Raw genomic sequence first — 16,475 nt, forward strand, 5'->3', positions numbered from 1 at the left:
TGTATTAATGAACTATATGGAGTAAACTGTAATTTGAAGAGAAAGGTATACATGTACAGTATAATGTATTAATGAACTATATGGAGTAAACTGTATCGTGAATAGAAAGGTATGTACAGTAGAATGTATGAATGAACTACATGGAGTAAACTGTAATTTGAAGAGAAAGGTATGTACAGTACAATGTATTAATGAACTATATGGAATAAACTGTAATTTGAAGAGAATGGTATGTACAGTACAATGTATTAATGAACTATATGGAATAAACTGTAATTTGAAGAGAATGGTATGTACAGTATAATGTATTAATGAACTCCATGGAGTAAACTGTATCTTGAATAGAAAGGTATGTACAGTATAATATATTAATGAACTATATGGAGTAAACTGTATCTTGAATAGAAAGGTATGTTCAGTATCTGTATTAATGAACTATATGGAGTAAACTGTATTGTGAATAGAAAGGTATGTTCAGTATCTGTATTAATGAACTATATGGAGTAAACTGTATTGTGAATAGAAAGGTATGTACAGTAGAATGTATTAATGAACTACATGGAGTAAACTGTAATTTGAAGAGAAAGGTATGTACAGTACAATGTATTAATGAACTACATGGAATAAACTGTAATTTGAAGAGAATGATATGCTGAACAGCAAAAGAAACGTCAGTCAGAATCAATATTTTGGAGTCTTTATTTTCAAGTCGTGATCAACACGAATTGAGATTTAGGATCAACATGAAACATTACAGGTATGGTCACCACAGTTCAAACAATAATGTGAAATGTTCTGAATAAGAAAAACACAAGACCAGGTGAGAACAAGGGAGGTCAAAATCAGTATCTTGTGTGACCCCTGTGAGCGTTGATGACAGCCATACATCGTCTGTACATGGAGTGGATGAATCGGTTGATGAAGGCATTTGTCACTTGGGCCCACACTCTGAGAATCGCCTGACTGAGTTGAGCTGCAGTTGTCGGCCTTGGTCGAACGTCATTCAATCTTCTTTGAACCTCGTCCCACAAGTGCTCTATCGGGTTAAATCGGGGCTGAGCGCAGGCCAGTGCATGGTTTGGATGCCATTCTGTTGCAGGAAGTCCCTTGTTGCTCTGGCAGTGTGGGCACGGGCGTTGTCCTGCTGGAAGACATGATTTCCGTGACGTCCAAAATGTGGCACAACGTGAGGCCTGAGGACTTGATCGATGTAGCGAGCAGCTGTGACACCATTGCCTCTTCCTGGACCATTATTCTGGAACACCACAGGACCGACTTTGTGATTGAGAGAAATAGCACCCCATACCATGATGTTTGGACCACCCCACGAGTCTCTTTCCATCACACAGTCATCTGAGTAGCGTTCCCCACGTCTACGCCAAACTCTCACTCTGCTATCTGCCATGGAAACACAGTATCGGCTTTCGTCTGAGAAAAGAACGGTTCTCCACTGCTGGTAACGCCAATGTTGATGCTGTGTGGCCCACTGTAGTCGGTCAGGGCAGTGTCGAGCTGTAAGAATGAGGCCACGATACGGCCTGTGACAACGGACATCCCTGTTCTTCAAACGTCGACGGACTGTATCACCACTAATGTGTCTCTGGTGGGTTCCAACTGTTTGTCTTGCAGTTTCTGTAGCCCTGGTAAAGCGATCTTGGATGTGATGACGGACAATCTGTCGATCCTGTCGTGGTGTTGTTACCCTCGATCTGCCACTGCGTGGGCGGTCATCGGTGCTGTTGGTGGCCTGGTATCGTTCCTGTAACCTGTAGATGGTTCTCACGTTGACATGGAAAGCTTTGGCAACCATTCGTGCAGTCTTTCCAGCATGCAATCTTCCAATAGCCTGGTCTCTCTGAATCCTCGTAAGTCTGGACATGGCGCTGGCATCGAAACACGAATGATGAACACACGTTTTGGGGTGCCTTTTATATAGGGAAAGTCACAAGGAGACGCACGTGCATTTTGATTCCCATGGGAATCATGCACGACTTTGTACCATGGTCGTTTTTTTGCCTGCGTTTTGGTGACCTGTTTTTATCCACGTGTGCACCACTGTCGGTAGTTAGGATTAAATTTAGATACAGACTAATGTAAATAACGAGATATCCAAACAAAATGCATTGATATTTCTATGGGAAATGTTCAGGAATTATTTTTATGAAGTGACGTTTCTATTGCTGTTCAGTATATGTACAGTATAATGTATTCATGAACTACATGGAGTAAACTGTATTTTGAATTGGAAGGTATGAATGAACTACATGGAGTAAACTATATTTTGAATTGGAAGGTATGAATGAACTACATGGAGTAAACTGTATTTTGAATTGGAAGGTATGAATGAACTACATGGAGTAAACTGTATCTTGAACTGGAAGGTATGTACAGTATAATGTATTAATGAACTACATGGAGTAAACTGTATCTTGAATAGAAAGATATGTACAGTATAATGTATTAATGAACTATATGGAGTAAACTGTATTTTGAAGAGAAAGGTTCCATCTGAGGTTTGCTGTGAGTTCACAACTGGAAAGAACATACCGGAACTTTTGATGATGCTTAAAACGTGTTACTCAGGAAAAATGTGATTAAAAATCATGAATTGGGTTTATTATAGTTCAAACACAGACGATGGACGGATAAGAAGAGATCAATCAACTTTTAAAAGTATGAAAGGTATGACTACTGTATTGGTGGAGTGCTGCGTGAATCAATCCTTCACTGGTATTCATCCTTTTTCCCTTCCTTCCACAGCTGGCAGGTATCGGTTTCACTTGGATAATTACATGAAGTCCGAGTTCACAGCATTGGAGAGCATGACACAGCATGACCTTCCTCGGCGTGTGAGTCGCCACTCTGTTCAGCACTGCGCTCGGATCTGTGATAGACACCGGGATTGCAGGTAGGGTACAATGCTCTACTCCCAACATTGATTGATGGTTTGACATGTTGGGAGGATAGGGACATCATCATAACAGGATTTAAGTTTACCAACTCCCGGGGACATTAGAGTAATAGAGCCTAGAGCACCAACACCCACCCACCAACCAACCCTGAAACGTTGTGGGAAGAAACAGGATCAGGATTTTGAGTGGGATGAGAATGTTGTTTTGGAGGTGTCAAGTTGATTTTCTGTAGGCCTACGCAGGCCTAGTTCTTTAGCAACGCCGTTGTCAACACCGACAGTTAACCTGGTTAGATCCTCTGGTGTCGTTGCTGCATCATCTCGCAATATGCAAACCCCAAATTGGATAATTTAGGTATTTTACTTCGCAAGCTTTTTTCACTCGCTTGCTTATTTTTTTGTTTCTTCCGCTTAGCTACACCACTCTCCATATTTATGAATAATAAGGAACTCATCACCATGATGAGATGATGCAGATCCTCCCATAACAGGTCATGTGACACATGTGGTATGTCACTCGTTTGTCCGAAGTTAGTTTGTCTTTTAAATTAAACTTTGGGTTATTTATTTTAGATTTTGAATTCCTGTCTCCTGTCTCTGCTAACTTTGAGACAACAAGGGAATAAATGACAGTAGCCTTATAAATAAATTAATGTATCGTATGTTTTTCGTGGGGCCCCTGGGGTTTGGACCCTGGACAACATGTATCCGTTTGGCAAGTAATGTTGCATTTTAAACTTATGAATGTTTCATTTGAACACCATGTTCAACACTCTGTCCTTTAAAAGTTGGCCTGTGAGTTGTGACCCTCATATCGCTCATTTTACGTGATGTCTTGTCTTATTTATAAGGCCACTTGTTACAATTATTTGATTTACATTAAGAACTTGAACGGCACTCAGTAGAGAACATACCTCCGCCTGGTTGGCCAAATCACTCAATGGTGAAGAATCACTTAAAAAAATTCTACTAGTTGGATCCGGATCCGGATCTTCACCAAAATTGTTATCAATTCTTCCTTGTCACACACCCAACCGGTCCAACAAGTTTCGTCCAAATCCGTCCACAACTTTTTGAGATATTCTGCTATGTATCGTTTTTGGCCCTATCTCCTAATGGTGAAGAATCACTTTTTAAAATTCTAGTTACCGAATCCGGATCTTCACCAAAATCTAATCATTTCGTCCTTCTCACATGCACCACATCTCTGCCAAATTTAGTCCGAATCCGTCCACAGCTTATTGAGATATTTTGTTCATAAATGGACAGACAAACGGACAGACAGTGGTGAAAACATAACCTCCATCCGCCTTTGATGGCGGAGGTAATAACCAAATACCAAGACCTCAAAAATGAAAGTGAAAATATCCTGGAAGCTGAAGAGCTCCGAAACTGTACCAGTGATTATATTATTAGAGCAATGGTAATGATGAAGAAGTACCTTACAGATATCTTAAGAACAATCCCTGGTAATATTACAACAAGCAAACTGCAGTTGGATGCTGGTAATATTACAATAGATCCTCAAAAGAGCCCTCGGAACAAAACTTTGGGAATAAGAAAACTTCGCAAACTAGTCTATGAATCATGATCCCTTACTGAAACGGAGGTGAATACTTCGACACCTGCGAGGACTCCGTTACACTTTCTGAAACCCACATATGGACATAACAACCAACAACACCTAGGTTTAATGTTCCAGGAAAGTAAATTATACATTCTAATCAGTTTTGCACAAATGGGACAGGGGAAAGAAGACTTTCTTCTCTCACATGTGAAACATACAGAATATAAAAAAGATCTGCTAGTGGGCAGTATTTTGGTAAAATTCTCCATGACATTGCAATTCCAAACTCATTTTGATGGTCTTAAAGTCCCATTCCTATTTCCCTTCCTTCCTATCCTACATTTTCTTTTATCTCAATGTTATAATCCTTTGTTTCTGCACAAAGTGCAATCGTCTGAATGCTTTTTAGTACTGGACCTGTATTGTTGTGTGACAAAAGCTTCCTTCTTTGTAGGGCTTTCCAATACAACTTGGAGCACTACAACTGCGAGCTCTTTTTGTTCAACCGTCGTTCACGTGATGCCAAGCTCATAACTTCCACACATACGACCCTTTATGAGCACAAAGGTGAATCCAAGGCCATTGCTAGTCATTGATCTCCCCCCCCCCCCCCCCAATCACAACATTTTTCCATAAATATACACCAACATAATTTTCACTCATCTCATGCATAATTTCTCTGCTAAACAATTTGTCAGGCAATTGATGGTTCTCTGAGTGATTGTATGATAAACTTGCTGAATTGATTATAATAGTCAAGCTTCTTTATCGTCATGGAAAAGGGAGAGAGAGAAGGAAGTAGGCTGGTATTGTCGTGTGGACAGCAGCAGTCCAAATGGAATGTCATGCTCGCACTCACGATGGCTACCACCTCCACACTGGGCTTTGTCTATAGATGGCCGGCTGAAAGCTTTCCTTAAAAGGCCTGCGTTGAGCAGTTGCCACAGGACTGTGTACAGGCGTGGGTGAATCCGTCGCCCTTTATCAAATAAAGCTGCAAGAATTGAAGTCTCCAGGGACCCCAAATGAACTCGACTGCTCATTCTACAAAATAGTGGCAACGACACATCGCAAGCCGTTACTTGTGAAATAAATAAATAATTACACCAAAAATAAGAAAAATAAATAATTTGCATTAAATAAGCCTACACCAGTAAATCAAACTATTTCCTCCAAGGCACCACACCCGATCAAGGGTGTCGATCACTCTTGAAAAGCGGGGTTGGGTTGGTGGATGTGCGAGCACATAGCTCAAATCCAATACCGTTATCGAAAATATCCAACACCCTTTAGCGGGCCCCGGAAAATGTACGTTTCTGAGAAGTTTTTTTTTTTTTTTTTGTTGTATACAGAGTCGAGGCTCGTGAAAGAGCTAACATTTATCAAACAAACAAATCAAACAAACAAGCAAACAAAGTATATAAAAAGGGAAGCGGTCGACAAGATGGGGAGAGAAGGGGAGGAATCACACAAACACAACATTTGAGAGCAGGGACATCGGGAGATGTGTGGGAGGGAGAGGGCCTGGGGGGAGGCAGGAGAGGTATAAAACGCAAGGACACCAAGGACTTCCAGGAAAGAAGACAAAAGTCACCTCAAAAAAGTGGATTTGGGGTGAAATTAGCGGGGGTAGAAAAGATCAAGGATTTGGATTGGGGAAGATAAGAGATGGTGGTGAACAGCCGTTTTAAAGACCTGGAGGGAGGAGTGGGATTGAAGAGAGTGAGGGAGTTTGTTCCAGAGGCGGGAGAAAAGAGGAATGAAGGAGTGAAGGTGAGCAGAGAGTCTTGATTTTGGCAGTTTAACCATAAGAGGGTTGCAGGCAGATCTTGTGCGACCTGTAGGAATATTTGGGGGACAGAGCCCAGAGAGAGCTGGGGGAGCAAGGCCAGATAGGAGTCGGTAGAAGACGGAAAGACCACCAACCTGCCTGTGGTGAGTAAGTGAAAGGCCCTCGGAGATAGCATCATCACGGGAGATTCCAATGATTCTGAACGCTTTGGTTTCAACAGCGTGAAGACGAGCTAGGTGTGAGGCAGGAGCACCAGCCCAGAGGGGAGAGCAGTATTCCATTGAGCTGCGGATGAAAGCCTTATATGTGGTGAGGAGCTCTTGTGTGCCAAGGAAGGACTTCGCACGACGGAGGATGCCCAGTCGGCGACTGGCTTTGTAGGCCAGCTTGGAAATGTGGTTTTCCCAGGAAAGATCATGGCAGATAGTGAGACCCAAAAGCTTGAGTGAAATAACTTTTTGGAGAGGATTATTCAGAAAGTAGATGGGAGGGTTGTCCAGTCGGTCTTTTCGGAGAGACATCATAAGAGTGTGAGATTTGTCAGGATTGAAAGACATGTTCCACTTGTTTGCCCAGTCTGTGATTTTGTCCAGGTCTGCAGAGAGTGAGGAGGCTGCAGACTGCCGATCTGAGGGATGAGGAATGGAGTGGCAGAGAGTGGAGTCATCAGCAAAGAGATAGAGAGGATTTTCAAGAGAGTCAGAGAGATCATTGATGAAGACCAGAAAAAGCACAGGGCCCAGAACACTGCCTTGGGGAACTCCAGCCTGAACAGGAAGAGGAGATGAGAGAAACCCATTCAGGGCCACACGTTGACTACGACGAGAGAGGAAGTCCGCCAGCCATGCGTGGAGATTTCCATGCATACCAAAGGAGGAGAGTTTGGTGAGCAGAGCGGGGTGCCAGACCGTATCGAAGGCAGGTGATATGTCGAGGGAGACAGCTCTAATTTCCTGTTTGGCATTGAGGACCTCCATCCATTGTTGAGACAGCAGAAGCAGCATGTCCAGAGTAGAGTGACCTGGTCTGAAACCAAATTGATGATCAGAGATCAAGCCATTGGAGAAGAGGAAAGATTTCATATCCGAAGCAATGATGGATTCCATGACTTTGCTGATAATTGGGAGAAGGCTGATTGGTCTGTAGTTGCTAGGATCTGTTTTTGCACCTTTTTTGTGCAAAGCGGTGATGTTGGCTGATTTCCAAGCAGATGGCAGATGACCTTGAGCAAAAGAGAGGGTGAAGAGAACAGAGAGAGGGAGTGAAAGAGCGGAAGAACAGGATTTTAGGACCCGTGGGCTGATGCCGTCAGGTCCAGTTGCAGAATCGGAGTCGAGGGTTGACAGAAACTTTTCCACCTTGTCAGGAGGAAAGGACACGGTGTCCAGGAGCAGCTGGGTACGACTGGATATGGTGGGTTCAGAGAGGGATGGGTTTGGGACACAAGATTTAGAGGCAAACACAGAGTTGAGGCATTCAGCTTTTTCACGTGCGGAGTCAGCTGTGTAGCCGTTTGAGGTAAGGGAGGGGATGGAGGGGGAACAAACACCAGAAACAGATTTGACCAGATGCCACCAGGATTTGGAAGAGGGAGACAGATAAGAGAGTTCGCTCTTGAGAACGGAGATATTGTTTCCTGGCTCTCCTGAGGGTGGACACACACTTGTTTCGGGCTTTGTGAAAGGAAATGAGATTTCCTTCCGTTGGATTTGCTTTCCAGGAGACGAAGGCAAGTTGTTTATGGGCAACAGCCTCACCACAAGATTCCGTGTACCATGGACGGGAGGAAGGGTATGACAACTGAAGACGAGATGGGATAAATCTGTGCATGAGAGAGAGCAATTTACTTTGGAAGAATTCCCAGGATGAGTTGATGTCAGAGGTGGTAGAGATGGGAGACCAGTCCAGATGATTGATGGCTGCTTGAAGACCGTGCCAGTTGGCCTGAGTGAAATGCCAGACTCGTCGACGCTGAGCAGGCTCCCTGAGAATGGTCAGAGAGATGTCCACTTTAAGAAGCACATGATCAGATGAGCCGATTGGAGCAGAAGAAGAGCAGCAGACATTTTCAGGGAAGTTTGTCATAACCAAGTCCAGAAGAGAAGATGCTCCGTTGACTGAGATCCGGGTCGGGAAATTGACAGATTGTGCCAGTCCCAGTGAGTCGCAGAGGTCCTTTGCTGAGGAGCCATGGCTGGTGAGAGAGGTACCCACACCCAGCCAACTGGCATGGTGACAAGTGAAATCACCACATATGAGGAAGAGAGAGTTGGGATGAGTAGACAAAAGTTGGTCCATATTATCAGACAGCGAGATGTAGATGGAGTCATCACTGTTTGGTGGACGGTACAACACACATATGAACAAGAGGTGGGAGCGAAGGGGAAGCCGTAGCCAGAGGTATTCCTGGGGGTGAGGTGGAGAGAGTGCAGTGCAGGGCGAGTGAGGAAGAGAGTTTTTGATAAAGATAGCAACCCCACCTCCAGGACGAGGCTTGTGTTTATGTTTAAAGTTTATGGAAGTTTATGGCCGCTTGTGCTCCCATTTTCTGGGAAAATTATTTTAGGCGGTGGGAGGGCGTCAACTTAATTTTGTGTGTTGTAGTCCAAAAAACAAGGAATAGGGACCAAAAAAATCGAAGTAATCAAGAAAGGAATATGAATAACAGTCAAATGACCTAAAAAAAAATCCAATGAAGTGAGCAAGTGGTGAGAACAGACACGGCGCGTCACAAACGACATTCCAAGCTATGGAGTTATTGGCCTCATGGTGGTTACCTTCTGCCTGCGGGCCAGTGGCGGCACTGCCTAACCCCACATCCCAATATAAACTTCATAGTGGCCTTTGGTGGCCTCAAAATCAAGGCCAACGTGTGGAAGCTTAAAACCTGTCCAGCTTCTGAAGTACCTAAACTGCAAATTTGGTCCCTCTAGGTGCTACAGCTACGGCTGTGAAGGAATTACAAACAAACATACAAACACTTCAAATATTTATATACAGTCACGTGAAAAAGTAAGTACACCCCATGTAAAGTTTTGACTTTTTCAACATATTTCAACATACAGCTATTTGATCTTAATTTCAACAATATTGATAGACAAAGGTGATATAATATAACAAATATCATGAAACATTTACATTTTGTAGTCCATTGTATAATTTAAATAAACATAAATGCAAATTTCGCATGTGGAAAAAGTAAGTACACCCTTGGCTCTAATAGGTGGTATTGCCCCCTTTGGCAGAAACAACCTCAAGTAGACGTTTCTTATAACTGTCTACCAGTCTCTGACATCGACTGGGAGAAATTTTTGCCCACTCCTCCATGCAGAATTCTTTCAGCCGTGCGATGTTTGAGGGGTTTCTTGCATGCACAGCTCGTTTCAAATCCCCCCACAACATCTCGATGGGATTTAGATCCGGGCTTTGACTTGGCCATTCCAGAACCCTCCATTTCTTTCTTTTCAGCCATTCCTTGGTGGAGTTACTGGTATGTTTAGGGTCATTGTCATGTTGCAAGGTCCACCTTCGGTTGAGCTTCAACTTTCCGACAGTTGGCTTCACATTATCCTCAAGCACCCTCTGGTACAATGAAGAATTCATAGTGGATTCTATGATGGTGAACTGCCCAGGCCCTGATGCAGCAAAGCTGCCCCAAACGATAATATTTCCACCACCATGCTTTACAGTTGGTATCAGGTTCTTGTGGTCAAATGCTGTCTTTGGTTTTCGTCAAACATGTCTTCTAGTACTGTGGCCAAATAGCTCTACCTTTGGCTCATCTGTCCAGAGCACATTGTTCCAGAAGTGCTGGTCTTTCCCTCGGTGTTCATTGACAAACTTTAGTCTTGCCCTGATGTTCTTTCTGGACAGCAAAGGTTTCCTCCTGGCACACCTCCCATGTAGATCAAATTTGTGCAGCCTCTTTCTAATGGTAGACTCGTGCACTTTGACATCAACAGTGGCAAGAGCTACCTGGAGGTCCCGTGATGACATTCTGGGGTTCTTAGAGACTTCTTTCAGCATCTGGCGGTCTGCTATCGGGCTGAACTTGCTGGGGCGGCCTGGCCTGAACAAGTTGGCAGTTGTTTCGAATCTTCTCCACTTGTAGATGATCTTCCGGACAGTCGAATGATTGATTTCAAATTGTTTGGACATCTTTTTAAATCCCTTCCCAGATTCGTAGGCATCTATAACCTTCTTTCTGAAGGCCTCAGAGAGCTCTTTTGATCGAGGCATGGTGACGCCACACACTTCAACAACAAAGAGCAAACCAAACGAAATGTCTGAGGTTTAAATGATAGGTTCCTCCAAGATCCTCTCTAACGATGTTCTAATCATTTGCACCTGAGCTGGTGCACCTGATTCTAATTTTAGGTATTTGAAGTAGTGATAAATGTCGGGGTGTACTTACTTTTTCCACATGCAAAATTTGCATTTATGTTTATTTAAATTATACAATGGACTACAAAATATGAATGTTTCATGATATTCGTTATATTATATCACCTTTATCTCTCAATATTGTTGAAATGAAGGTCAAATAGCTGTATGTTGAAATATGTTGAAAAAGTCAAAACTTTACATGGGGTGTACTTACTTTTTCACGTGACTGTAGATGATGTGAACACATGTGCTTCTTTACTGATGTCTGTAAACAGTGACATTTTATTGATGATCCTGCAGACTATATCAGAGAGTGCTTTGTTGAGAGTGGAACTAATTACCGAGGTCAGAGGAATCAGACCATCTCGGAAATCGAATGCCAACGTTGGAGTGACAGTGAGCCCCATGACCCAAGGTAATCTAGCCAACAAAGAAAAAAAAACTTCAAATGAAATGAGGAGTGTTAATGTAAAGGTAATGGAGGTCGATTGCTATTGTATTTGGTATATTCAAGTTCATTGTGCATGAACATGTTGACACAGTGATGGTCACACTTTATGATAGGTTCAATCCCTGGTCATTTCCATATGCCGACCTGCGAGAGAACTTTTGCCGTAATCCAGACCAAGAACCAACGGGACCGTGGTGCTACACCACAGACCGCAACATGCGAACTGAGAGTTGTGGTATACCCCGCTGCAGTGAAGGCAAGCGTGGTTTTCTTTATAACCATATTATCTCTGGCTGTTGATTTCTTTTTGTATACGAAGTCGAAGCTCGTATAAACGCTAACACATAAAACATACTGTTATGTTTGTGGGGGTAGGTGATGGAATACCATTGTGGAAATAGAACTGTGTAGGGTAGCATGGACCGCGTGCGAGTAGGAAGCCAATCTCGATGTTTTTAGCAGAAAAACTGTGAGCTTAAGATAGTTTATGTGTTACCACACGGGGGTGGGGAGGCGTTATGGTAACTAGGTAGGGTCTCAGGCTAGTTCTCCCAGTATGTGATTGCCTTCTGTGATTTTTCCCTATGTTTTTTTTTTACAATTGCAACAACAGTAACGAGCGCTCCATTAACCAACAACAACAACAACAATCGCCGAAAGTACCCAGACATTATGATCGCCGCCCAACTGCCCCCTAATTACCGACAGAAGCCGAACTTTCCCGAACGACGGCTAAACTCCGCCTCCAAGGGATCATAACCAACAGGCCACACCCGAGCTTCATCATTGGTTGGGAGGACATGGAGTGATGTAATAGAGCTCGGGCGATTGGACGGCCTGACATCAGAGTGAGAAGGCTCGAAAAGGAAGAAGACACGCTTTCTCTAGGTGCTGGCTTTCGGCTGGGGCGGTCGCTTGTCCAGTGTATACTCATGTAGAGAACTGTTCAAAGCTCGGAGAACCTTTGCAACGTTGGAGCCAGAGGTGTTGTTTGACAGTGGTATTTTTCGGGGGAGCTGGAGCCACGTCACGTTTCGGAGGGAGACAAGAGCGAAAGAGGACTGGCAACACGGAGACACGTTCGTGGCGACACAGAGAGGACCTGCGTGCCATCTTGTGCGTTTCCCACGCGAGCGGTTGAGCGGTTCAGGCCGCCTTGTGCTGCCGACTGCATTCGGCGATCTCGTTGGAGCAAAGCTGAGTGCTGGCCGGCTTTGAACAATTTATTTTCTTTTATCATTCCCCTGTCTGTTTTTGATTCTGCGTGTGGAGGTACCTCGATTAGGCTTTAGTTTACCTCACCATTTATTTTATTGCCGTGCTTTATTTCATGAAATTAATTATTGTGCATTTCATTTGTTGTGTTGTTTATTCATTTTGTGGGTTCGGATAAAGCTCCGTGAGCTCTGTGCAGGTAAGCACCTCGCCCCTTCAGTCCCGCGCGGGCCATAAAATGTACCTGCAAGATTTTGGCCGTTTGCCTCGGCAATTAAGGACCGTACGGCTATCCATCCATGGCTGGTGTTCATCGGCCACAGACTTGACAAGTGGTGTCGAGGAGTGGGATATGCACTTTCTGACACCATGGATCTGACAATATAACAAAGGGGGCAGGAGACAAGATGGGGAGAAAGAGGGAAGCATAACAACAGTAAGGAACAAGGACATCGGGAGATATGTGGAAGGGAGAGGGCTGGGGTGGTATACACAGTTAAACAAGACTGACACAACAGGGGATTTCAGGAAAGACAACGGAATTTGAAGGAGGTGGGTTTGGGATGGATTAATGGGGGTAGAAAAGATCAAGGTTTTGGATGGGGAATATATGAGATGGTGGTGAACAGCTGTTTTAAAGACCTGGAGGGAGGTGTAGGATTGAGGTGAGTGTGGGAATTTGTTCCAGAGGCAAAAAAAGAGTAATGAAAGAGTGAAGGTGAGCAGAGAGTCTTGATTTTGGCAGTTTCACCAAAAGGGGGTTACTGGCAGATCTGTGTCCTGTGGAAATATTGGGGAGGGGACAGATCAGAGACAGAGCAGGGGGTGCAAGGCCGGAGTGGAATCGGTAGAAGACAGATAGACCGCCAACCTGCCTGAGGTGAAGAAGTGAAAGACCCTCAGAATCAGCTTCATCACGGGAGATACCAATATGATTCTAAAAGCTTTGGTTTCAACTGCGTGAAGTCAAGCTGGGTGTGAGGCATGAGCACCAGCCCAGAGGGGAGAGCAGTATTTCATCAAGCTGCGGATGAAAGCTTCGTATGTGGTGAAGAGCTCAGGTGTGCCAAGAAAGGGCTTTGCATGATGGAGGATGCCCAGTCAGTGACCTGCTTTGGAGGCCAGCTTGGAAATTTGGCTTTCCCACAAAAGATCACGGCAGGTAGCGAGACCCATGGTTTTTGGTGTTTTGTGATTTCCTGTCTTAAATAATTTTGTCCCCCTGGCATCATGTTTAAGAAATCCAAGCCATTTTAGTTCAGTGATGTGTGAAAAGGGTGGGTGTTGGGAGAGGAGAGAGTTGAAGAGGAGATGAGATAGAGGGTGGGGCGATGGGAGTAGATTGATCGTCATAAGTAAGACAGAGAGGATATAAAATTCTGTTTAACCTGACAAGGCTGTATTCAATCCCCATTCATTCATTTGAAGGTTTCTGCATGTCCTCCTAGACCAATAATGACATCACAATCTTCCAGGGACATGTAGGTTGATGGAAGGAGGGGAAATGAATCATAAAACATGGTCTGTTAGAACAGCCCTTTCATACACAGTGCTGGGTGTTGGATGTCCCTTGCTATCCGGATCTTTCCTGCATGCTTCAGCTGCCCACTGATTCCACATCTCCGTTGCGCTTTCCTGGTGTATACTCTTACCTTTGCTATGCCAGTCACTTGTTTCTGGATATTCTTCAGTTTCAATAAGAGTTTCCATTCAAGTTCGTAGTGTGACAACTCGTAGAGCATTTGAAACAGAACCAGCCATCTGTATTGGTCACACTCTCTTCACCTTCCCAATGTGCCTCCCCATGACACACAGACTTCATGAGCTTTACATACATTGACACAGCTTACACCTCCTGACATCGAACACTCCAGATTGGTGTCTTGGAATATTTTGCAAGACATAACAGTTTCCTACTCTGTTTTTTCTTTGACCAGGCAGTGCATTTGATCTCACTGCGCGTATGTTTTCATGAACTCAAAATGTGACCATTAAAGTAAAATTGCTCACGTGACCCCATCATATGGGTTGGAGTTCAGCTTGTAACAAGGTGAAAATTTTCCATGGCATATACTAAATCGAGCTTGTTTTACAAGGAACTGACATTGTGTGTTATCAATGGCACTAATGAACAACGATTCAACAACAACCCTCATTTATTCAGCGTTAGGAAACGCCATCCTGAGCCACTTCTGTTTTGGTTCCACAGTGCCATGCATGACATGCAATGGGGAAGATTATCGAGGCTTTATGGACCATTCTGAGACGGGAAAGCCTTGTCGTCGGTGGGACTCTGAACACCCAAAACCATTTTTCTACAGGCCTTCACTGTAAGTAATCGTATTCCTTACCTCACATAAGGATACATAAGGAAACCCAACACAGGAAGAAGCCACTCGGCCCATGTCATATCCACATTTTTGACACCGCAGGGACACAAGACTATCAGGGTACCCCACGTAACTATCAGGGTACCCCACGTAACTATCAGAGTACCCCACAACAACGCAACACATTACACAACAATGAGACATCTCCAACTTCAAGGACACAACTCAATCACACCTGGCACACACACACACACACACACACACACACACACACACATATATATATATATTTCTAATTATATAATGCTTTGACATTTTGTTCAAAATAAAAAGCACTATGTAAGAAATGTAATTGATTGCTTGAAATTAATTAATAAGGAATTTTTTAAAAATGGAATGTTTAATTTACAGAACCATTAAACAAACCCGTTTCAATGATTAGATAGGAAAGGGGTTTAATTCATCTCTTCCACATAGCTATTCCTACTCACATGCTCCAGTGTGCATAATAACCGGCAAATTATTTCCGTGCCTTTGAACAGATCCATATATCCTCTCAGCTGTCTCCATAGTTCAAGCTACATAAAGACAGCACACTGTTGTATGCCTGCAGTAATTCCTAGGGATAATGGAATTATTTAATAAGGCTTATAAAAAAAAGTTATAAAAGTATACAGTAGTGTTTTAACATTAGTATATTTTTATGGCCATAAATTGTTTTCTGATCAATAGATTGTGCATAAATAAACTACGACTACTTCTATTACAAATCCGCATGCACCGTTAAGGGGCATAGCGACCCGCTTGGGGGAGTTAATCCTTTTTTCACTTTGTTCCCTTGGGATCATAGGGGGGATGCAATCTGTGCCCTGATGCCTCGTCAAGGTCGGGGGTTCTATTTGTACGCATGCATATACCTCGTATATATATATATATATATATACATGCACACATATATATGCGTGTGTGTGTGTGAGGGTGCGGGAGTTTATGATGTTGCGGGATTCGAGTGATTCAGTGGTAAAGAATGCTCTCCCAGGGAAGAAGGGAAGTCGGAAGTGGATTTCAAGAGCAGAGGTGGATGAGATAGAGGAGCGGATGCAACAGGAGGAGGTCGTGGGGATGGTACGGCACGGGAAGCATGGCTTGGGGTGGATGAAGCATGAGCGATGGGGAAAGGCATGTGTGAAAGAGAGGAGGAAAATGGTTGAGAGGGAGGTGAGAAGAAAGGAAGAGGAGGGGAGATATGTGAAAGCAGTCATACGGGCACAGCAAGGTGCTTGGACCAGGTGGGAAGGTTTGTAGTGAGGACATTGAAGTGGCAAGAGATTTGGAGTATGGAGCTAATATTGTTGAGTTTCCTGTTGCGGGCAACGTATGACGTGCTTCCATCACCAGTAAACTTGAGATTGTGGGGGTTGTTGCAGTAGGAGAGATGTTCTTTGTGTGGAGGTTTGGGAACGGTGCAGCATGCACTGAGTGCATGCTCAGTAGCATTGGCAGCAGGAAGATACAGGTGGCGACATGATCAGGTGCTGACGGTGGTGGTGCAGATGGTGCAGCAAGAGGTGCTGAGATCGAGAGAGAGAAGAGTGGAGAAGGAGACCGATGGGGGAGAGGCGTGGTTTGTCAAAGAAGGCCAAGTGGTAAGAGGTGGAAAGAGGAGGAGGTGGAAAGCAAGAGGGCTGTTAGATGCTTGTGATTGGCAGGTGGTGGCAGACGTAAAGCCACAATTGGTATTCCCAGAGTAGATCTGTGTGACAAGGTTGCAGCCTGACATTGTTATCTGTTCAGGTGCAACAAGACAGGTCATCTTAGGGGAA

General features: G+C 43.9%; 1 protein-coding gene across 1 annotated transcript in view; it reads left to right on the forward strand.

The window, feature by feature from the left end:
• LOC137437055 (hepatocyte growth factor-like protein) overlaps positions 1–16,475 on the forward strand; it is a 173,184-nt gene that overhangs the window by 20,659 nt on the left and 136,050 nt on the right. Inside the window, exons 2-6 of the mRNA XM_068131392.2 lie at positions 2,761–2,908; positions 4,933–5,045; positions 10,957–11,071; positions 11,221–11,363; positions 14,532–14,652. Coding sequence (XP_067987493.2) covers positions 2,761–2,908; positions 4,933–5,045; positions 10,957–11,071; positions 11,221–11,363; positions 14,532–14,652 — 640 coding nt within the window. The remainder of the gene's footprint in view (positions 1–2,760; positions 2,909–4,932; positions 5,046–10,956; positions 11,072–11,220; positions 11,364–14,531; positions 14,653–16,475) is intronic.

This window comes from Myxine glutinosa, chromosome 11, assembly GCF_964187855.1.
Source record: "Myxine glutinosa chromosome 11, kmMyxGlut1.1, whole genome shotgun sequence".
Lineage (NCBI taxonomy): Eukaryota > Metazoa > Chordata > Myxini > Myxiniformes > Myxinidae > Myxine > Myxine glutinosa.